General features: G+C 46.4%; 2 protein-coding genes across 3 annotated transcripts in view; one reads left to right on the top strand and one right to left on the bottom strand.

Annotated features, from left to right (window-relative positions):
• The first annotated feature begins 255 nt into the window (after positions 1-255).
• Positions 256-4,378, top strand: tmem242 (transmembrane protein 242). The gene is made up of 4 exons (XM_062551290.1): positions 256-379; positions 691-791; positions 2,548-2,685; positions 3,013-4,378. Exons 1-4 carry the CDS (start codon positions 289-291, stop codon positions 3,121-3,123), a joined length of 441 nt encoding a protein of 146 aa, XP_062407274.1. The 5' UTR covers positions 256-288; the 3' UTR covers positions 3,124-4,378.
• A 1,244-nt stretch (positions 4,379-5,622) lies between these two features.
• arid1b (AT-rich interactive domain 1B) overlaps positions 5,623-23,697 on the bottom strand; it is a 70,485-nt gene continuing 52,410 nt past the window's right edge. The window contains exons 10-22 of one of the 2 annotated variants that reach the window (XM_062551288.1): positions 22,604-22,722; positions 22,321-22,424; positions 19,370-19,510; positions 17,657-17,866; positions 17,011-17,209; positions 15,071-15,209; positions 13,837-14,006; positions 12,253-12,385; positions 11,203-11,355; positions 10,567-10,645; positions 9,664-10,459; positions 9,045-9,175; positions 5,623-8,879 (exon numbers count right to left, since the gene is read on the bottom strand). In XM_062551288.1, coding sequence (XP_062407272.1) covers positions 7,059-8,879; positions 9,045-9,175; positions 9,664-10,459; positions 10,567-10,645; positions 11,203-11,355; positions 12,253-12,385; positions 13,837-14,006; positions 15,071-15,209; positions 17,011-17,209; positions 17,657-17,866; positions 19,370-19,510; positions 22,321-22,424; positions 22,604-22,722 — 4,195 coding nt within the window. In that variant the 3' untranslated portion in view covers positions 5,623-7,058. The remainder of the gene's footprint in view (positions 8,880-9,044; positions 9,176-9,663; positions 10,460-10,566; positions 10,646-11,202; positions 11,356-12,252; positions 12,386-13,836; positions 14,007-15,070; positions 15,210-17,010; positions 17,210-17,656; positions 17,867-19,369; positions 19,511-22,320; positions 22,425-22,603; positions 22,723-23,697) is intronic. The other variant, XM_062551289.1, reaches the window with a different exon arrangement.

Genomic DNA, 23,697 nt, shown 5'->3' with positions numbered 1-23,697 from the left:
AGAATAGATTTCATTGAAGAAGCGTGAAGACAAGAAATGTCCAAACCAATCACTAACTTTATGTTTAATTAGCCTAGGCTACTTACTACCCACACATTTAGTTAAATTCTCATTCACACAGACAATCACAGGAAGCCCACCCTCGATATATTTATATAATATTTTTGAATATGTATTAGCCTATCTTATCTGCACAGCAGCATCAGTAAAACGGACAGAAACACACGGAACTACGATCGTGTTTCAAGTGTTCTGCACGGACGTCTTTAGTTGTGGAACACACTGAAGATGACAGCTGAGAGAGAACACACGCCACTGAAAGTCAACCCTCAAGTTATGGCAGAAGAGGTTGATGAATCGAACATGCAGTTATTAAAAGGTGATTAAGGATGACTTTTGAAAAGCACGATGTACCCCCGTTTCTGCGTTGGTGTTATATTTGCTTGCTGCTGTCTTAAATTGTATCCTGTCCACGCTAGCCAAAGCGTCCAGTTAGCTTTCAATGTAAAGTCGTCCTTCTTGATAAGACTCGGTTAATGTAACGTTTCTCTGATTTGTGCTAATAATCTACTTAACGCAGTAAGCAGTGTTAATCAAGCTGCAGAGTACATTTCCCATATTCATTATCAAGTAATGTTAGCCCATTTTTGTTATTGTACACATTGATCAACCTTGACCGTCATTTCACAGGTGCTGCCTTCCTAACCACTGTGGCAACAGCTGGTATGTTTGCGGGTTTTGGCTCCAGCCTGGCACTAGCAAAGAAGAAGAGTCCTAAGTGGTTCGGCAAGGTAGGCTATATGACATATCGTGAATAATATTGACTGACCGCCAGTCAGGCGTGATGTTTATCAGTTGACTGTCACCATTCAATTTGACTGCTGGAAATGCAGTAAGTTCCAGGTCAAAGGCTGGTAATAAGCTAGCTGGCATGTGATTAGTTAAAAAATGTTGGTAGAAAGTTATTTTGCTAGACGGATAGACTATTCTAAATGAACTGAACATGAAATGAAATGAATCTAACATGATTTGGTGTAACATGGGATGGGAGCATAAAATCCGGGAACTGTGGAACTTCAAACAAATTAAATTCACTATAAATCCAATGAAAGCATACGTTACCTTCCTGTCCAGCCAAAATACGAATTCCACTGATGTAGAAAATCCTTCTCATTGTAACTGAAGTTGAAGAGTTTCTCTGTCCCTTTCCTGGAAGACTTGCACACTCTATGCTACATGTAAGCATGGTTCAAGACATTACTATCCATAACTGGCTTGCTTGGGCTACTTCAAATATGGTTGTTAAATAAGACATCTGATAATTACCCAGACACATCCTTCAAACCAAGGATGCTGAAACATATAACTTGTCATGATAGCTTGGGTTATTCAAGAACAGGACCTGTAAGATCTTCCAAAACGGTTACACAACTGGCAGGCAGTCCTAAAAGTAACTGGGAAAGCCTTCCTGCAAAACAGTGATCAGCTGATCCTGTGGTCACTTCAAAGTTTACCGGTAAATAGGAATTAGTACAATGTCAATGTAGTAGTAATGCAGATATAGCCTACTAGTTTACATGGGTGAGCATAGAGCTGCAAATCCTCAGAAAATGTAGGGTTGCACAATCTTAACTTAACACAATGACAATCTTAAACCTTTGTAAAAATGTCATTTGCAGTATATTTTGCAGTGTTCCAAGTTGCTTTTTCCTTCTATTTTTAAGCTTTGGGTCCATCTCTTTGAACGTCTTGACTAATTGTAGCTCCTAAAATGGCTGAATTAGATTTAGAGCGTAGGTATGCATCTGTTAGGTCACAATGACAGTCCTGGATATATCAGACAGCAAAATCTGTTCAAAAGATGTGAGTAGCACAGAATTATGAAGTAGCAAAGAACTCAAAACCCCAATGAGTCACCACCCTCAAACCCTGTCCAGTTGGTCTTTGGATCAGTGATGTCAGAATGGCTTTTCATATCAATTATATTTTGTCCTTATGCCAAGTTCACAATGATTCTAGATGGGCAGTCAAGGAATATTAAAGAAAAATCTTTGTAGTGTCATTTTTATTTTCCTCATGACTTGAGAGGAACAACAAAATGCCTTACCAGAGTTAGTATAATGGTTCCACTGCTGCTTCTCAGACCTTTATCAACATCTCACCATCCTTCAGACAAATTGTGGCTGGGTCTCGCCCAGTTCTAATATTAGCTAACTTAATAAGCAGCATGTGAAAAAAAAACCGCACACAGTAATTATATTAAAATGTTTAAAAGGCTTGTTCTCAATGGGGCGTGTTCTTTTTCCATTATCGGGTCATGTTGGCTATTTTCTTCTACAGCCTTGTCTGTTATAGGTAATGTTTCTGTGAAAATGAGCTTAAAAACCTGTCTGATTTTGGAAAAAAGAAAATAAAAATGACAAGTCTCATTGCTATAAACTGGTCATATGAATTGGTACATACGGGGGCATGGAGTGGAATCCCCCTTTGAACTACCCTGTACAAAGAACCTGTAATTTTACACATGACGTTTGTCCTATCTGCCAGGGGTTGGTGGGTTCAGCGGCGGTGCCTGAAAGTGGGGCGTCCCTGGCTCTGCGGGCTCTGGGATGGGGCTCTCTCTACGCCTGGTGTGGCGTAGGCTTGCTGAGTTTTGCTGTCTGGAAAGTCATGGGCGTCCGCAGTGTAAGTAACAGGTGGTAAACACTTGTTTTTTCTTTTTTTTTTAGGGCCGAATAACTATTTCTAATCTACAAATGAAAGGCTGAACAAGTGAGGTTCTCATCATTTCCCTGTAGAGCAGCCATTTATTGTTTTTAACCGTACAGTCAACCATAAAATTGTTAACAAGGTATTGACTGCATATCCTTTAACTTTGTCTTTTACTACAATACATAGGGTTATTTGGGAGTCTTCCTCTTCTGATTCCTCTAAAGCAAGTTGAAAACATTTACTGCTGTACACATTATTTATTATACACAACACAAACCATCCGCTTTTTCTTTGTTACAGTTGTCAGAGTTTAGACAGAAGATGCAGTCCTCCGTACCAGCCATCCCAAAAAACGAAGAAGCCAACGCAGAGCCTGTGGATTGGGACACAGTCTTCGGTACCAAATCATAGGGTTCACGCCTGCCCTGAACCTTAGCTACGGCGACATAAGAAAACTGATTTAACAGGACTTGACACAGACACGCTCTCTCATGAATTGACCTGATTGAGGTCAAATTAAGTCAGACAACATGGTGACCCAGTTTTTCTTGAAAGACACTGTGCCCTTTGGAGATCCCTCCACACGCAAAGCGAGACTTTCAAAGCCTCTGGTAGGTGGTGACTTCAGAGGGACTGGACCGAAGGGTCATTATTTGTGCTGAGGAAGGGAAGCAGCGAAAGATGTCGCCAGTACGCCACAGTGTGGCGCATCATTTCTTCCCGCTGTAGGTTGATTTCAAAAGGAATGTGAGGTCACAAGGTCATGGTCACCACAAGGCTGTGGATTTCTTTGCCTTGTGTTTGTGTTATTTAAGGAGTTGTGAGCTCTTTCTTGCTCCTGTTTTTTTACCTTGGACATCAACTTGCCAAATTGGGTCATACAGAGCTGATTTTTGTTCAGAACATACAGTGCTAAAGTGGCAGAAGATGGCTTTGAGTATTTGTGTGTATGTATGTGTTTATTATGGCATGAACGGAGTAAACATTTACCGTACTAAATCCAGTCGTCTGGCTCCTTTAATCAGAATTCTAGTGCTGTTTAAATAAGCACATGATTTGGCTAATTGTCCTTTACGACCTGGAATTAGAGAGAGTCAGATGCTCCCCACCGGCAGCTTGCCATTCTGGGGCCAGACGTTCGAAGAGGGCCGAAAAACAAACTCTTGAAATGGTTGCGCAAGGCACGAAAATACTGGGTTTTTTTTCTTTTTTTCGCGTCATGTCTGAATGGTGCTTGTGACTTCTAAACGCACAGGAAAAACATCAGCAGCACACGTAATCGGGTTAAATGAATTTGTCACGCAAACGCTTGGTACCGCGGCACGAGGAGTGAGACTCGACTTGGGTTGGTGGGGTGGGCCAGAGGGTGGAGATGAGCACTTTAGATGTGTGGGTCTGACACCATAACGGAGGTGTTAGGAGAGTTTTCCAAGCCAGACAAACGCGCCGTCCACTTCACCCCCACAGATACTAGGAATTTGGGTGAGTGTTGTGTGTGAATGTAAACAGAACCGTGAACTCTCCTTTTCAGTCAGCCAAAGGGTAGAGGGTTTTTTTCTTTTCTCTATGCTACATTGATGTAGTGTAGGACTAGGCCAGATAAATCCGTGATGGTTAGCACTGTTCATTTTGTGTATTTATGTGGAATAAATTCTGTATCTAAAAATCACTTTCTTTCAAATGGAGTCATTGAATGTGTTTGAAACTAGGGCTGGGCAACACGGCTATAAATAATTTGTTATGATGTTTTCAGTTATCAATATCCAAAGTTTGCGTGTTTGTCATGAGCTTCCCTGCTGGTTTAAAATGCAAAGCATTTTAATAAAACTATCAAAAGTTATATCAAACAATTTTCTTATTGCTATTGATGAACTATTCATTTCGACACGCATCGCTTTTGTTAGAGGGGATGCATCCCCTCTATTGAAATCCGGTCGCTTCTTATTATTAGAGTGCATGAAAATGCACTCTACTGTTATACTGTTTATTCTTATTATCGATATTATTCTTCTTCCACACTTTTTGTGCGTTCAATTCAGCTTCAACCGTTCGACGTAGAGACTTCATTCAAACTGCGCTGCGTAGGTCTTACTTAGGTGACTTCAGCTATGTAAATTTCATCTTTGAAAACTTTATCGTTTATTTTATATGAATTTTTAAAAACATTTTTTCTCCCATAGACTTAACATTGGATTATGACATCACAATGAAGTCGTTAAGCAATTAGAATCTTAAGCCAGGTGTTCAAAGCCACCTGGCAGCAACTCTCTGTCTCAGGCTTTCTGGCTCTCTTAAAGAGTACATATCCTGTTCAACTGTTTCCTCTACCCACAACTGTTTCAAAATAAAAGTCCTCACCATTTTTGCATTTTCATGCACTCGTAATTTCCTTGGAATTACATCTCTAGTTATAATAATTATTATTATTCTTTTTACCTTTTTGTGCGCGCTATTCAGCCCGAACCGCTTAACATACAAACTTGGTTGAAACACCGTTCCGTAGATCTTCCAAATATCTACTAGACAATCTATTTGACATTTTTGAGAAGTTTATACTTTTTGAGATATTTGTAATTAAAAGTACATTTTCCCCCCATAGACTTTAATGGAGAATGTGATGTCATAATGGGCCAGAACTCTCAGTTCCCAGTCTAGTTAGAACACTGCCCTGTGAATCCAACTGTCACTTTTAATCAAAGATTCTAGAACAGAGCTCCACTATAGAATCTTTTGCCTCTGGCTCTCCCTGAACTACACATAGTATAGAAGTGTTTCCTGTCTGTCAAAATAAAAGTCTACCCAGCAGATTGCATCCCCTCGTGTAATTCCTCGGGAATTGCATTTCTAGTTTTGTTTGTTTTTTCGAAATACAACACAAACCACTCAAAAATCATGGTCACAGTGCTAAACCAGATTTCATGTACATTTACTTTTTAACATGTGGAACATGTAGTATAAAGACTTTATACTGAATAAACAATGGTCTTCAAATCAAATGGAGAAAGAGTTTACATAGACTTTACATTTGTGGGAATTTGCATGTTGAAGTCATTCTGCTATTGTTTCTCTGCATCAACAGCATTCTGGACCACCGGTCAGGAGTCCATCCAGAATAAAATATCACCTTGACATTTTTTTTTCTTTTTCTTTTTTAAACGGTCTGCCATTGGTTTACAAAACAAATTAACAAAATAAAAACAAACAAACACAAAAACAGCCTTCTTGACGGAGGTTGCCATTCACACCTGTTAACATGTCATGGTGTAACAGCAACAGGGGAGGTGAAGAGGCAACTCCCCCCCCCCCCCCCTTCACCCCAAGAGAAGTCACCAAAAATGCTCAGTGACCGATCAGTATAGTAATAATAACCATTATAATCAATTCATCAAGTCATCACTTGTGTTATACCACGTCTCTTAGAGATTAAAAAAAGGACAAACATAACCATTAAAAGGGCCCCTGCTGCATGTCCAAAAAAATCATATTTACAAAGGGGCTCGTGGGTACTGTAGGATGGAGCAGGGGCAACGGGGAGGGCCACCGAGACGGAGAGAGAGACGGTCACTTGTTCAGCCGGCTGTCTGTGATCATGCGTATTACAGGGAAGCGAGTGAGTCTGGCAAGAACACCATCGCTTTGGGGAAAAAAAATAAAAAATAGAAGAAAAACCCTTGCTCTTATACTGGTACGGCTCTACAGTACAATACTGGTGGTCAAAATGTTTTAAAATATTGCCTGTGGTCAATAAAATATTAATTCACATTAGATTTACCCCTCTCCCTCCAACAAGCCAGACTGCATCCTATTGCACAATGCGTATTCCCCCTCTGAACTGGATACATGTATATCTTGAGTTTTTTTTTCTTTTTTTTCTTCTTTGTCTTAAAACACATGGCAAGAGTTTCTATCTACAACATGTCTTACAATTTAAATAAATCTGCATCCCCAAAAACAGACAAACAAAAGCCCCACAGAAAAATAACAGCCACAATTATAAAACATTTAAAGAGCAAAATACCCTCAAACTACCAGACCTATCATCCAACTTTGGTTAAAACAAATGAAAAAAAAAAGAAACAAAAGCAAAACACAAACACATAGAAAAGAATAGAAAAAGAAATAAAACACCAAGTATTAAATATCTGTATTAAAATTATTATTATTTTTAAAAATCCCAAATGAAGATTGTGAATGGGGCAAAGAGCTATATATATTCTCTATATATTCATTTGTATGTAAAAACAATTTGTTTTGCGCGTTCCTTCTCTTTAAATAAAAATATAATCCCATTCCCCATCTGCGAGACGCTGCGATCTTTACACCCCATCGGCAACCGCCGCCGTCGGTCACGAGCGGCCGAGCTTGAACAGTACCTCGCACATGACGCCGGCCACGCTCGAGTTCAGCACGGACGACAGCGAGATGTCGAGCAGCCGGCTCTCGTACAGCACGAACTCGGCCCGGTTCTCCTCCACCTGGGCGAGCGCCAGCAGGGCCTTGGCGGCGCGGCACATCATGTTGACGCTGGGCGGCTCGGGGTGCGGCGGCGGCTGGCCGGCGTGCAGCAGGCTGTGCGGGGCCTGCTGGTACTGCGCCATGGCCACGCTGTCCTCCAGGAAGCCCACCAGGGCGGGCACCGCGCCCTTCTGCAGGGCCACGCCGCGCGCCGCCCCGGGGTCGCCCTGCGCCAGGTTGGCCAGCGCCGCCACCGCCATCTCGCGGCACACCTGGCTGCGCCGCTCGCCCACGTGGCGCACCAGCGCCGCGAACAGCCGCTCGTGCCGGCCGAGCGGCGGCGTGGCCAGCAGCAGGTCCACGTTGGCGTCCTGGATGCTCAGCTTGCACAGGCACTCCAGCGCCAGCCGCTGCGGCGTCAGCGCGCCCGAGAGCGCGCCCGCCGAGCAGAAGGGGTCCTGCGCCTCGGCCGACGGGCACACCATCCAGTGGAGCAGGCCGTCCAGGACGGGCAGGCAGATGCTCTCCGGGTAGAGCGACAGGTCCAGCTGGCCCGCCATGTTGGCCAGCGTGACCAGCGTGTTCTCGCGCAGCGCCCACAGGCAGTCCCACCACCACTCGTCCTTGCTGCAGGCCCGGCCGCGCTCCTCCTCCTCGCACTGGTACCCGGGCGACGTGGCCGCCGCCGCCGCCGCCGTCGCCGCCGCCAACATGGCCGACGTGGTGGTCCTCTTCCTCTCGGGGTGCTCGTGCTGCAGCAGCACCAGCCGGCCCAGGAGCAGCACCAGGCCCGGGTGTTTGGACATCTCGGCGTCGTTGCCCGGCACGAAGGAGAGCCCGCGCACGATGTTGGACACGCAGACGCAGCGGCGCGCCAGGGCGTCCTGCCAGGGCTCGGCCGTCGAGAGCGGCGCCTCGTCCCACGAGCGGGGCTCGTCCTCGATCACCATCAGGTTGCCCAGCCTCGGCCGGTCGGCGAACGAGAACATCGGGAACGCGGCGATGTCTCCGTCGGCCCCCTCCGCGGCCCACGAGCCCAGAACTTCGTCTATGGTGGCGGTCACGCTCCTCTCCTTCTCCTGCGCGTCGTCACTCGGACCGGTCCCTCCGGGCTTGGGCTTGGGCCCCTGGGCTGTGGCGTCGCTTCCGGTCACCTCGGTCCGCAGCTCAAAGTGGGTCTGGATGTGCTTGGTGGAGTCTCCCCCGCCTGCCTCCCAGTGCAGCAGGCCGCTGGTGAACGCGGTGACCTGGCCCAGCAGCTCCGAGCGGTCCTCCACCTGGTCCTCCTCCTTCTCCCGCTCCTCCACCTTCACGGGCAGGCGGTCGTACTTGCTGGCCTGCTTGGGCGGGGGCTCTTGAGCAGCCTCGTCCCCTTGCTCGACCTCCTGAGCTTCCTCCTTCACCACCACCACTTCTTCAGACGTCGTCTTCTCCTCTTCCTCCTTCTTCTCCGCAGGAACGGCGACGACTTCATCCGAGTTGCAGACAGAGGGCACTTCTGTTTCCGCCTCTGGTTTCTTCTCCTCGACATCCTCAGGTGGTGACTGGCTCTCGGGTTCGGGGGTGGCGGCTTCCTCCTCCGTGGAAACAGGAAGTGGGCCCAGGAGGGTTTTCTGGCCTTCAGTGCCAATCTCATACTCCTCCAGGATCCCAAAGATTTCAATCAGGCACCTTCTGAAGTACTCCACGATCAGCTCCAGGAAACCAGGCAACTAGAGGGAGGAAACACTAGATGTCATTACTCATGGTAACATGCATGTTACTGTGGAAACATGCTTTTGAGATTCCGGGTTACTGTATCCTGGTCAAGCTAGGACTGAACTACTGAGCTAGTAATGAGCACTGTAGCTGTCCCTAGATGTGTGGGTCTATCTCACCTGGGTGAGGGTGAAGGAGCCCACAGTGTTGTCGTCGTACAGTAGGATGTTGATGGTGTCCAGAGCCCAGGTGCTTTCGGCCAGCAGCCCGGATTTCAGGGACATCATCACCCGCCACGCCTCCGGAGTGCCTACAGAAACCAGGGCCGAGGTCACAGGTCAGTACTCAGAAAAACGGCTGATCTACTGCATAAATACAGTTTCCTTATAGGTCAGTTACTTGTTCCCCACATTTTAACATGCGATATGTGCTCTGTGGCGTGTAGAAAAAAGGCACAGCTGTTAATGATCTGGATTTAGACGGCAAATGGACAAGATCCAAGTGCCTTTGAATGAGGGTGCATTGTTGGGGCATGGATAGCAAGGGATTTGTCACAAAGATTGCTAGTGTTTCAAAAGGAACATGTAGGGGAATATCTTTTGGAAGAATGGTGCTCCACTCTACAGTAGAATTCCAGGCATTTGCAGAATCAAGGCTCAGTATTACGAGCCCCAACTAAGATATTTCATGTTTTTTCCCCCTTTAAAAGCATAAAAGCATTTTTTTTGCAATACTGTGCACCATTTAAACATTGCTCTGAACACAAACCAGTACTTTGTCACAGCAGTAAGTTCCTACCGATATCCTTTGCTGTGAACCTGCGTCTTGGTTTCAGCATGGGCTGGGTGGCCTCCACTGATCCAGGGGGAAAGCTGATCTCCCGGTGGATGGGGGGCATCACCTGGCTGGGCATGCCCCCGCTCGGGGCGCCCGGCATGGACGAGGGCATCCCGGGCTTCTGCATCTTCATGGAGGCCATGAAGTGGGCCTTGTTCGGGGACATGGCGCCGCCGGCCATGGGCCGGGGGAACGGAGCCGGACTGGGCGCACGGGAGATGTGATTGGGCATGGGGGGCGGGGACTGGAAGGAGGACGGGGGCTGCCGATTGGTCATGACCGGCATGGGCCCTGCGGAGGACACCGCGGAGGAGGAGGAGGGCTGCGGGTAAGGGGACTGCCGTTGGCTGGGATGCCCGGGCCACACGCCATCCGGACCGGGCCCTCGTCCGTCCACGTCCTCTCCTGCGCGACCCATGCCCGGGAAGGGCGGCCCCTGGCCCTGGCGGCCCGGGTAGGGGTAGCCCATGTCAGTCCTGGGGTGCCACATGTTGCCCTGGGGGCCTGCGGCAGGGCCCGAGGCTACCGAGGGGGCGGCGCCGCTCATCATGCCGTGCTGAGGGGGGCCCTGGCGGGCGTAGGGGTACGGCGGGTACTGGCCCTGCATGGCCGCGCGCCTCTCCGGCCCCATGTAGCCCGCGCCGTACTGCCCGTACATCTCGGGCTGCTGACCGCCGTACTGCGCACTGTAGCCCTCGCCTCCATCGTGACGCTTCGCTGGGGGGCCGTACATCCCCTCACCAGGACGCTTGTAGCCCTGCTTACACACACACACAGAAAAATTAGACCCTTGTACAAGTTACCAGAGCAACATTTGCAAGGACCTCCTGTCAAAGATAAGAAGAGTGTCCTTTGTGAACTGACCTGCTGCTGTGGATACATTCCATGTGGTCCGTACGGCATTCCATGTGGGTACTGTTGCCCATAGCCATCAGGCCCATGCCTAGCACAGGACAAAAGCATGATTACAAGTTTGCCAGACACTTTTACCCAACAAGCAAAATAATAAGTAAGGGATAATCAACGACGCGCCGTGCGTTTATAGGAAAATAATGCACGTTCGAAGTGGTAATAAGGACCCGACGCCGCAGGCGGAGGGGACTTTACACTTCGATAAGTGCATTATTTTCCTATAAACGCACAGGGCGCGGAGTTGATTATCCCGCTTATACCACTGCTACTATCATTTTCGTTTATATTGCCGCTGTCTTAGATACAACGTTGCTGTTTTTACCGTTGCATTCACATGGGCGAATTGATATTCAAGTGTAATAAGCCCCCAAAAAGGAACTACTTCATAGCCGTGCGGTATATAGAAAAATAATGCACGTTCCAAATAGCGCATCACAATAGGAAATTTGACCAAGCAGTGGTATAACATATTTTAACAGATAGTTTAAAACATACATATATTTAAATGTAAGTAAATATACCACAATGTAAGGCACAATATACTGAATTTAAAGATGGAAGTCTCGCAAACTTGTGCTGTGTTTTTACCTCTGGTGTGCAGGGTATCTGTTGCCAGGGAACATGTTGGGATCATTGTTGTTCTGGCCTCCAGGGGGCACAATGCTTCCATCTGGCCCCATAACATGATCAGGTCTGATGGACACAGGACTCAGTGAGCTTTTCACGTCATCAATCGAACCTCTGCTCATACAAATCAGCAAAGCATTTTAAAGAAACTCCAAGCGTCCAAGCCATTACATTTTGGAGCAGATCAAAGGACGATCATTAATGAAAGTCCCGTACTAACAAGACATGCCTAATGCAGGTCTCAAATTACAAGATTTTAAAATATTTTACGTTCTTAAAATTTAGTTGCATCACACACATAAAGATCTCAACCGATAATCTTGTTTTTGATCGGAAACTGGGCTTGCAGGACAAGGAAGTAGCAAATTTATCCAACCAAGTACAAATAATAGTAATAAAAAAAACACGTGTTGACAGGGAATTCACTACGCTATATCGATTCTTTCAAAACACGCGTGTGGGACTAAAAAGAAGACATTTTCTGCTTTAAGGCCAGTCTAGGCTGCTGAAGTTTGTTTTCTTTTCTTTTGAAGTAGCCTAGACTAGTCATCAGCTTACCAGCCAGAGTTGGGTGTCTGCCTCTAGATTTTGAAAGCTTCAGTGCCTAATTTGACATTGTTTAGTCACACACACTAGGCTTGGAAACAATTTAGCCAACTACTTTGATAGCGGTCACTTATATGTTTAACATGGTTTTGATGGTTTAACTTTTGGCTAATATGTTAGATGTGTTGGCATTGGCCAGTGTTACCAAATCTCTGGCTTTCTACCAATGTAACGTTTGGCTATTTCTCCTGTCTTTCTCCCAGTTGGTCCTTTATGTGGAACTTGCTAAAAAGAAAGTCTGTGCAGTATTGATTTCTATTGGGCAAAGGGGGGGGTGTATGATAGACATTACAGGGGAGAATCAGGCCCAAAATCGGCTATAGGCATAATATATATCTGAATATATGTTACCGTGTGTGTGTGTGTGTGTGTGTGTGTGTGAGTGAGTGCACACACATATCTCACCTCCTGTCAAAACCAGGGCCGTAGGGGTACTGTGGCCGGGGGCCCATGCCCATCCCCGCTGCTGGTCCGTGGGGGTACATCTCCTGCATGCCACTGCCTGGCATCTGGCCTGGCATAAAGGGCTCACTGCCACCTGATGGAAAGGGGCAAAGGAGAGGAGTGATCCAAATTGTCATGGGCAGGAGGGCAGAGCTGTCAAACCTAAATTATGGGTTTCTGAACATTCTGAAAGATATTATGTAAGGGATAATCAACGACGCGCCGTGCGTTTATAGGAAAATAATGCACGTTCGAAGTGGTAATAAGGACCCGACGCCGCAGGCGGAGGGGACTTTACACTTCGATAAGTGCATTATTTTCCTATAAACGCAGAGGGCGCGGAGTTGATTATCCCGCTTATACCACTGCTACTATCATTTTCGTTTATATTGCCGCTGTCTTAGATACAACATTGCTGTTTTTATCGTTACATTCACATTGGCGAATTAATATTCAAGTGTAATAAGCCCAAAAGAAGGGAACTACTTCATAGCCGTGCGGTATATAGAAAAATAATGCACGTTCCAAATAGCGCATCACAATAGGAAATTTGACCAAGCAGTGGTATAAAGCTATATATTTGGGGCTGAGTGTGGAGATTTTTATGGTGTGCACTGTGCATCAATGAGATGCCAGTATTCAAATATCAAGATTCTATACATCTTCCAAAATAGCTAAGATAGCTAAACATACAGTTACAGTCAATATCCGCCCACTAAGGATTTGATATGATGGATGAAGTTGAATGACAGCAGACTGAGTGGTTTGCACACTTTTCTAATACTGTTTCTCAGCACATACATTTCAGATGATGTAACATGGTGCCAACTATAGAGGGCGCTCTTGTCATACTTTAAAACTAAACACTCTTGCTCATCCAAAGACACAGGTTTATATACTGTAGCACCAACCAAACAGAACACCTAAAGCATTCTTGTCACCATAGTCTACTATTGCTTTTTGAATTCTGTGGCATCTATCCACCAGTCTACTCAACTTACAACTTACCATACTTTATACACAAAAAGCCTCAAAGGCCTATTTATTCAAAAAGAGAACACAAATACCCTAGTTGTTTCAATTCCTGGGAGAGCAGTTGCAGTGGAGCGCAAAGTATGTGTGTTTCAACATTATATGACCATTAGTTAAAGGTCCATCCTAAAACATACTGTAACCCAGATATGAGAGTCTTCCACACTGCTTGCTCATGGAGCCAAGCTCTGGAGTATTGGCCAGTAAGCACAGGTCAATAAACGTGTGAAAACCATGAGTGACAAAGACTTCTAACAGGAATCTGTTCTTTAATTCTGATACAAGACCACTATGACCTGGGTTCAGAAGCAAATTTCGAGAACTGTGCAAGTACAGTTGTACTCTACCTTTTTTTTTTTTTTTTTTTAATTGTCCTAGAATTGCTGAGACAATTGCTTAAAAAGCTTAAACTCTCTGCATGTTGTCAGTCGCTTTAGTTAAAAAAGCGCCAGTCAAATGTAATGTAATGTAAAAGTGAAATGAAGGGAGCCCACTACTACTAGCACTACTGACCTTTCCTGGGCCCGCCGTACGGGTCCTTGTTGCCATCGAAGCCCATCCTCATGGCTGCGTCACTGCCTGCGCCCTGCTGGTAGGGGGCGCCAGGGGGCACAGGGCCACGCTTCTGGAACGCCGGGTCGCTGCCCTCCGAGAAAGGGTCCTGCACGCTCACGCCCCCAGTCCTGCAGCACACATTACAGCGGGGTCAGAGAGTACGCGTCGGTGCTTCCTCTTACAGAGCTGACAGACTACAGACTCCTGGCAAAACGTCTTACAAATCTTTAGGAAATGATGCAGGAACACATTTTGAGACATTTCACCTTTTTGTATCACATCTCGCACACACACAGGCACATACAACATACACAGAACACTAGCATAGGTATAGACAGTGATTGTATGTTTTGCTCAAACTGAAAACTGAGTCGACTGATTCCCACCATTTCTGGCATACAGTATCCGCTCCTGGCCTAAGCAGGATTATGTGAGCCAGTGCGTAAATGTGGATGTGTGCATGTAGCTTTACACTAATATTTGGCTTTCAACAACATATATGGTTCTTTTGCATGACAATTTTGAATTTAAAGGCAAATTTGCTGAATGCGGAATTTAAAGTGAATACTGCCAAAGTCTTTTTAAAGCAAGTCACGTCACTCGGCAGCCATATTGGCCATGGGGTCGGGCAGCGACTTTGACCGGAACAAGACCAGGCTCTATCTAAATGAATGGGGAGAGAGCTGGATGTCCGTGTTCCGAGGTGTAAGAGACATAAAAATCACATGTTTGAAATCGCGATGAAAATCTGACTAAAATCGCTGAAAAGGTTTGGTGGTTTTGTATCAAATTAACGCTTTAAAAGCCTTTTTCTTACTGGTAATTTTGGACTGCGCATGCTCTGTTCTTCACGACGCAGCTTTCAAAAAGCGTGACCGCCAAGGATCGGCCAAATGATTGGAGCAACGGCACTGGAAGAGGCGGGACGTGCAAACCATAGCCAACCGGTGTAAACAACCGCCATCTTTCGCGTTACGAAGTTACCCCATGCTTTTCAATGGGCGATTTTTCCAGTGCAGTGTCTCCTCATATATAAGTGTCTCTGATACTGCTAACTGAATTCAGACAGTAACATATCAGTATCCACACAGGTCAAAGCTGCGGTTCCAGTACCACTTGCGCTCAGAGACCAAGCATACGTCAGGTCATACAGCACACACACAGGTGCATAGGGAGAGGAACTGGCACCCACCTGCTGCCTTGCTGTGGGGTCAGGGGACCGTGAGGGGTGGTGGCTCGGCTGGGGGGCTTCAGGTCGCCCAGGGTCTCCGTCATGGAGTTGCTGCCTGTAGACTGGGGGGTCTGTGGGCCCTGCAGGGAGCCCGAGTTGGCTGAGAGGAGGAGAGGGGGATGGGCAAGGGAGGAGAAGGAAAGATGAAGAAAAATGTAAAAAAAAAAGCTTTCTCACGGTGAAATAATATTCAGTGATATGTTACAGAACATCCCAGAGGCAGAGCTTTCTCACGGTGAAATAATATTGTGTTATTAGTTACAGAACAGCCAAGAGTCGGAGCCTTCTCACAGTAAAATAATATCCCGTTATGTGTTACAGAACAACCTAGAGTCAGACCTGTCTCACAGTAAGCTGAAGGCTTTCTTCAGTGGAAATGAACACAGCATTTCCAAACCAAATTAGCTCAGGAAAGGTCCAGATAAATCAATAACGCCATGGATATTACATCAGGTGATCATGAATATTGTATTAGTGTCCATCAATGATAAAAAAAAATTCAAGACAAAGGGCAAAGGACAAAATATTTGGTTAATATTGTGAAGATTAAAATAAAAATGTATTAAATTAAATGGATGCTGGTGTGTGTAAATGTGTGCATCTTAAGTGTGCTAGTCATTATATTCTGGAGGGAAATAGCAGAGAGAGAACTACTGTTCATTCATTGACACTACTTCTTGATCTCCTGCCAGCTTCTACTACATTTCAGCTCAGTGTGTGTATGTGTGTGTGTTACACTGCCCCACTGCTCTCTCACACTACCAGCCATAGTGAACTCAAATAACCTCACTACCATATTCAGACAGAGAGCAGAGAGCGAGGGAGAGAGAGAGAGAAAAAGAGAGGGGGGAGGAAGAGAGAGAGAGAGAGAGAGAGATAGAGGGAGAGAGAGGGAGAGTAAAGAGAATGGAAAAAAAGTTGCTGCCTCACTGGTCGGGCAAAAAGGGGGTCAGTCCGAGGTCACTTTTGTTTATATCCCTCACACTCCTCCCCCATTAATCCTCTCCCAGGGATTCCCCCTCCCGCCGCCTGACAGCCCCCTCTCTCTCTCCCGCTCTGACATCAGCAGCCATTAGTCCAGATGGGGGAGGGGGGATTCCCTCAGCTGGCTGCTTGGCAGCTACACCCCCCACCCCCCACACACTCCCCCCTTCTCCCCACACCTCCCTGCCTCCCTCCCTCTCCCAGCGTATCACAATCACCTGTCAGATATTTATAGCTCGCTGAGTGGTGTCAAGTGCCGAGACGGTGAGGGAGTTGGAGAGCGAGGGATGGGGGAGAGGGAGGGGGGAGGGTTGAGGGGGAGAGGACAGATGAATAGCAGGACTTTGGAGTCCAGGTGAGTGCAGACCAAAGCCACAGCTGTTCTGCAGCATGCAGTCGAGTATGGCACAGCAACTTGGACTAGGTGAGTCTGATTCACTCTTTTACCACACTATTCTAGCCTGGGTGTTCACATAATGCCTTTGTGCGCAACAGACACATTTGATAGACATCCGTGTCGCCCAATGAACGGATCTGGGCATTTTTTCACGAGAAAATTAACGTTTGGTTGCCAGACCACGTCTCATTTGAGAAGTGGTAGGCGCTCGCCAGTCTAACACTATTCACAGTACTATATCATAATAAGCCCCTTTCAACACAGACCTTAAGTTTCGCAACACTTTCATTTCTAATGCACTCCTTGGTTTCCTTCAATTCTTTCATCACATTACAGTTGTCTAATCCTTAAACGTGGTGACATTAGAACATAACCCAGAAACACGGGATCATTGGGATGTCAAATCCAACTCAACAGTGCCGCCATAGAGTACTTTATAAGGTTTACAATCGCTTGAACTGATAACAGCAGTCCACTTCCAACACTTCCAAGCACTGGCTGGTAACAACTTCTCCCTCACCAGGTGACGGTGGCTGGATCCGCGCCTGTGGTGGTTGCTGCTGCTGCGGTTCTGGCGGAGGTTCCTCCCCGCGCTCCACCTTGCACTCGTAGGCGAAGAGGTACTGGATGTACTGCTTCTTCAGGGAGGAGGCCGAGCTGCTGGACGTGCCCACGTTGAGGCGGGTGGACAGCTCCCGCCACTTCTTGTTCTTGCTCACCTGAGAGGGTTAGAAGAAGCAGGACAGAGAGACAGAGAATTAGAGGGAGGGACAACGAGTTGCCACCTGAAGATATGAAAGTCTGTTCCGCTACAGATTTTTTTTTTTACTCCTGTTGTATATTCTTTCACCTTCTCTCTTTGCAGATTTGTTCAGTTCCTGTAGTTGACAGTTTGATACTAATTAGAGCTCTATAAATGTTCCATCCTCAAGAGTTCCATCCTCACTTCATGTCGCTCCCATTCTACTTCTAAACCCGTACGTCCTCTCCAATTCCATCACCATATTATAATAACTCTCTGACCCTTGAATGTGGCGACTTCATAACATAAAATCCTGGGACATTGGGTCACTGGGATATCAAACTTGGCCATGCCAGGGATGTATCTGCAGTGTGCTCCTACAGGCACCTACTACCACCTGACGTCTCAAGGTTTGTCCACTCACCAAAGCCAGGCCTCCAATCTCGCGCACACACACATACAGGTGGAACAGGTCCAGAGCCTTCTTGCCCACAGCGGGCAGGAGGGGCACCGGTGTGCCCCTCTCGTCCATGAAGGAGAGGTAGCGGTCCACCCAGGCCCGCCTCTCCGGCTCCGCGCCCATCTCGTACAGACGAGTGATCTTCTCGTTGGTCATGGTGGCCGAACTGTGCTTCTGCATCGGGAACGGAAGATATTGAAAGAAAGAAAGAAAGAGAGAGAGAGAGAGAGGGAGAGAGAGAGATAAAGAGAAGGAGGAAAAATATAGGAGGGAGGACAGCAAGAAACAAAAGACAAGAGAAAAGAGGAGAAAGGAAAGCAGGAAGTGGAAGAATGAAAGAATGAGAGAAGAATGAGGGGGATTATTCCATGAGAGAAGGAGGGTGGAAATAAAGGGAGAAAGTGAGGGATATAAAAGAGTGGGGAAGAGGTAGAGTGGTAGAAGGGGGAGAAAATCACTTTGTGAGTTTCTCAACCAAGAACAATCACATTTGCTACCACACACACATACTCAATAATCAAGACTCAAAGGAGAAGCTGCTCCTAAATGCTGTTTAGGGACCAGCCTTGGCTAGCGCTCTCCCTACAGTCGTCATTATTGCTCAGCTACTGGTCCAACTCAGCACTGGGGAAGCGCGCTTCTCCATTTGGCCTGATCATATTCATGGCAATCTGTGCAGCTTCAGGAGTTCCTGCCAGTGTTTGGGGTGTGAGGCCTGCATGGAGTGTTGTGGTTCCCATGCAGGCATCCATCTGAGACTGGTGGGGGGTACCAGTTCCAGTTGGCTGGGCTGTGTTATTCTGTTCCCCTCACTGGGATGTGAACACACTAGAGGGAGCCTCATCAAGCACTTTGAGGCCAACAGGGACTCAAGGAAGAGCTCCTGCCTTAGGTTCACTTAATCCCCCTCCAATCCAATGGATCCCAATCATGCTTACCCAGGCAGAACAAACTGAATACCCAATCAAGCTGCATCAGCACAAGGGAGAGTGCATTTTTTATATGGGAACACTATGACTACTGTACATGTATGAGGAGAGAAGAGGGAGAGAAACAAAAAGACAGACAGACAGAGAGAAACTACTACACCAATACACAAAATTCTACAGGGGGCACCTGACTACACTCTACTGAGCTACTGCGGAGTACTTTCTCATTAAAACAGCAGGTCGTCAGCATACAAAACTGAACAAAAATTGGAAATAAGAAATGGCTCTAAATTGTGAGTAAAGTGAGACACTACCACCCAATGCCCAGACAGGATCTGCTGTGTTAGGGCCTCAACCCAGAGATGTCTGCCAGAGAGGAGGTATTAGATTGTCAATTGCAATAATAGGAGTTCAGAATGGGATGCAATGAAGAGTGATTGTCAAAGCCACAGCCCTCTGTGGTGGAAGGAGAATTGCCAAATTAGACAGCTGGAGGGTGGTTAGAGGTGGGTGAATGTGTAGGTCAGCCTCTCTCCATCCAATCCTATTTGTGTCTTAATGAGAAAGTCTCAAAATGAAAAAAATCCACAACATCGAACTTGTGAAAAACATGTTAATCACTTTAAAAAAAAAAGAGGCAAAAAAACAAGACCTACAAGAAAAACAAATCAAACTCTGAGAGCAACCAAAAGAACACAAAACACAGAAAAAAAGAAGAAGAATGGAGAACAGTGCGTGTGGCACTTACAGGGCTGGTGGGGGTCTTTGGCCAGGCAGGGCTGCTAATGCTATCGCTATCCTCGCCGTGATAGGAGGACAGACTAGCAGGACTGGGGGACAGAGGGGAGGGGGTGGGGGGCTGGGACAGACACTGAGAGCTGTAGCTGTCCTGTGACAGAGAACAGAGAGGACAAGCACACACACACACACACACACACACACACACACACATACATACAATCAAACACACAAACGCGCACACACACACACACACACACACACACGTGGGGCCACATGGTGAGAGATGGCTTAATCCTTTATTTCTTTTATCCTGACACACTCAAATGCACTCACTCGCTCCCTGGCTTTCCCTCTCACATACTCACACACAAATGCACTCAAATACACACACACACACACACACACACACACACACACACACACATACACACACATACACACACATACAAGTGTTGCAAAAACCTGTCTTCAAAGCCCTCCAGTTTGGGTAAGACCAGGGCCCTGCAGAGTGTGAAGAACACGTACTCAGCAGAAACACCACCTTACTGGAGTGGTTGATGCGCTCTCAGCAGCAGATATAAGCTGAAATGAGCGCTCGCAAATGTGGCCTCTTTCAAGTGACTTGCCTACGTTCGGAAATAGGGGTGGGAATCACTGAGTAACTCAAGAATCGATAGGGTCGCGACACAACACTTTTCCCACGATAACGATAATATCACGATACAGCAACTCTGCAATACTCAATTACATTACAAAACATTTGATCTACAATATATCAAGATTGTGTAAATTGAAAGGATGAAAAAGGCTACAAGCTGTATTTATTAGGGATGCATCGATGCATGACAAATTCTAGGCCAATACCGATATATAAAATAACAATTTAGCCGATAACTGATCACGATACCAAGTGCAGAATTTGCTAATCGCCAACGTTGACTTATATATCGGTGCAGTGCATATACCCTAGTATTTATTCACCGAGTACCCTCATTAATTTGATAAGCGTCACCATGACGATACAATAAGTAGTGACTCTGTTGAGTCAAAATGACGAATGAGCTATGGCGAATTAATTATGGAATTTCATATTTTAGCAAAAATATATATTTCCGTATCCATATCCATATCCATAACTGTGACGGCCTGTTAGGCCTTCTGCTAGTTGTTTTTGGCTTGGTCTTTGTTTTCAGGTGTGCAAGGACCTAACGAGCTGATGGTCTGCAGCTGAGGGGTGCAGTTAGGAAGGCTGCTCCATCTCCCCTTGGGAGGGCCATTTTGACTTTGGGTTTTGGACATGCAACACTGCACTCAGACACATTGCAAACATACAACATCCATGCATTACTGACAACTGACTTGGACCCATCTAACAGTCTTTGTTGTTCGTTTGTTATTTGTTTATTTGATTTGGTAAATAAATCCATATTTTAGTTAAAATCCAACCTCTCGACTCCCTCTTTTGTTGTGACCTGTCACCTTACCCCTAGGTCATAACAATAACATATAGCAAAAAATAACTTTTATGTTCTACTGCCGTATCTCTATTTTGTCCCACCCCTATTCAGAAACCAGCATTCTCTACAGTTTGCATACACTTGTGTGAGGACTGAGTGCGTGAGCGGCGATGAGAACACTGCCTAGCCATAGGAGTCATAGCTGTTAGGGCAAGCTGAACTGGTTACTAGCATGCGGTTACACACTGGCACAAAGTCAGGCGGTACAGTAGGCGGGGGGGGGGGGTTCTGCAAGAGCAGACGATAATAGTGTTCCTTGAACTCACAGTCAAAACCTTTAGACACAGGGGGACAAAAAGGGTTCTACTAATGTAACTGCAGTTGCCATGACAGCGGCAGGAAATAAATAAGGGAAGGGAAAAGTGAGTTGAAGAAGAGATCGTTCAGATCCAATGAAAAAAAAAGGATTTTTTTCCCCCTTGATGAGTGAATTGTCACTAGTCTACGATGTCCTGATCAAGTCAGTTTTTCCCTCTCTGCAGTAATGACGAGAAACCCCAATGGGAGAGGAAGAGTAGAAGAGAGAGGGCGGAAAAGGAGACGAGAGAGGGGGGTAGGTGACAGTTTTTCGCTAACCACCTAGCAGAGTAAGGATGAAACCAGACATATTTTTAACTAAGGGGGTGCATAGATATCAAAAGGAGACACAACAACAACAACAAAGAGACTAAACAAAACGATACCACAAACATAAACAAAAAATGTTAGTTTGCTGCACTGCAAAGGATAACAAGCCTCAGAGGAACAAAGGTTATTTCAGTATGGGGTTGTATCTAGTGTTGTGTTCACACCAATCAAAGACACAGGCAGTAACAGTGAAACAAAAGACAAGTCTGCAGCGGAGAGCTAAGGAATCTCTTGCAGAGAGGAGAAGGGTTCGACCTCTTGGAAAATTGACACATAACATCTCAACTGCTCAACTCATGTCTCCACGCTCAGCTCATGAGAAAATATACAGCTGATGAAGTCTGCTGCACTTTGAATTTTGAACCTCGCACAGGACCCTTTGAGGTGATCCGTGATATCAGCTTGCGTGATTCAAGCTAAACAAGACAAAACAATGAGGGTTTTTTTTTCCCCATCAGTTTTTTGGAAGAACATGCTAGAAGCTGATTGACAGACTTCACTCTCATCTGGATAGCCTGCTTGGACAGGCTCCGAGGGGAGTGCAATGTATGAGATCTGTGGGAAGTGTGTCTTGAAGTTCAGCATACTGAAGCAAGTCACCACAGTGGCGTTAGGAAACAGAGCATGGTAAAAGAGAAAGGGTGTTTTGCTGGCCTGTAAGCCATCAGGTTCGCCATTAGAAGACCGGTCTAGTAGGCAACATGCTACAGCCAACTGCTCATTGTCAGCACTGCTAAAGGGAGAGAGAAAGAGGCCAAAGTCAGCAGCAGAGAGACTGATAGATGATGAGCCAACTAGCAGGTTCTGACCGTACCTTGGGTTTGGGAGGCTCAGAGGGAACCACACCCCCGTCTTTAGGATCCACCCTCTGCTTAGCATTTGCGGACACTGGGCCGTCACCTTGCATGGGCATAGGGCCTGAGAAGACACACACACACACACACACACAAACACGCATGCAGATCATATTTTTTGTGTTCAAAACCAGCAATGGCAATTACATTGAATCTTCAAATCTTGCTGCTAACATTCTATAGGAATATAGGAACTTGTGCTATAGGAGCAATAGGGATACTAGCTCTGTAAAAGATCCAAACCTGGCGGCGGGGTGTTGTATGGAGGCCCTTGAGGAGTCATCCTACCGGAGCCGCTAGCTGGCGGCTGATTGAAAGCGGCGCCTGGGCCCATAGGAGGCATGCCAGGATAGCCACCCGGCCTGCAGAGCACAGCAAAGGAAGAGATGGCCGTTAGAGACGTTTCTGACACAATGTGCATGGACTTCCAAGGGCATGGAGAGAGAATAAACACCAAGATGTTGTGAACAGAACAACATGCACCGAGGCTCTCTGCAGTCTACTACAGTGTTAGCTATTTCAGTTACAGAGAAAGAGAAGTCCGATGCCTTTATAAGAGTACAAAAGCCTTGGAAGAAAAAATAAAAAGTCAGGGGCAAAACAGAAAGGAAGAGTGTTTGTTCTTTGGGTTACACACTACTCCTTGCAAACCTGAAGGCAAGAGCAAAAGCAAGAAGAGGAAGCAAATCTTTGACATTTAAGCCGCTCTTATTTATGGCACGGCATCGACTCTCACTGGGAAAGGGTTACGAGAATAACTTTGGCAAGGATTCACCCCTCTGCTCTCTCAGCGTCCCATTGCGGTTTGATGTATGGAGCGGGCGTGTTTGCTTTGAGTCTAAGAATTACATCAGGAAAATACCCGGTGGCAATGAGGAGACACTCATGCAACTGCCAAAACACCCCGGCTAATTAAGACATGTGGTGCAAATCGGAGCACCGTGCCAAAATTCCAGTTCCACCTCCACGGATGAGTAGTCTTTGAGGCCGGGGAAAATGTTTGAAAATAGATGCTCAGTAGAGATTTCTTTTCCATGCTCCCCTATCCCCATCACCCACCCTCCCAACAGTATCCCCAACATCTACAAGCAAGAGGCCCTGGAAAAAGATGATGAGGAAGGGGAGGTTAGAGGCAGACATGCACGCAGTGCCTGACGTTTGAAGCATATACGACTGTTAGGCGTGCGAGTAAGTGAAGCCTGCTGGAACCACGGAGTGCCAGCATCAGCGTAAGTCCAGCTCAGCCCACAGTCGGCCTCACTGGGCTCTGCCCAGGCACGCTACAGGAGGTCCAAGCTGCTAGAGAAATGAACTGCATCCCCACACACACGCACACT

This window comes from Sardina pilchardus, chromosome 12, assembly GCF_963854185.1.
Source record: "Sardina pilchardus chromosome 12, fSarPil1.1, whole genome shotgun sequence".
Taxonomy (NCBI): domain Eukaryota; kingdom Metazoa; phylum Chordata; class Actinopteri; order Clupeiformes; family Clupeidae; genus Sardina; species Sardina pilchardus.
The sequence above is the reverse complement of the archived record's forward strand: the minus strand, read 5'-3'. Positions and strand labels throughout refer to the sequence as shown.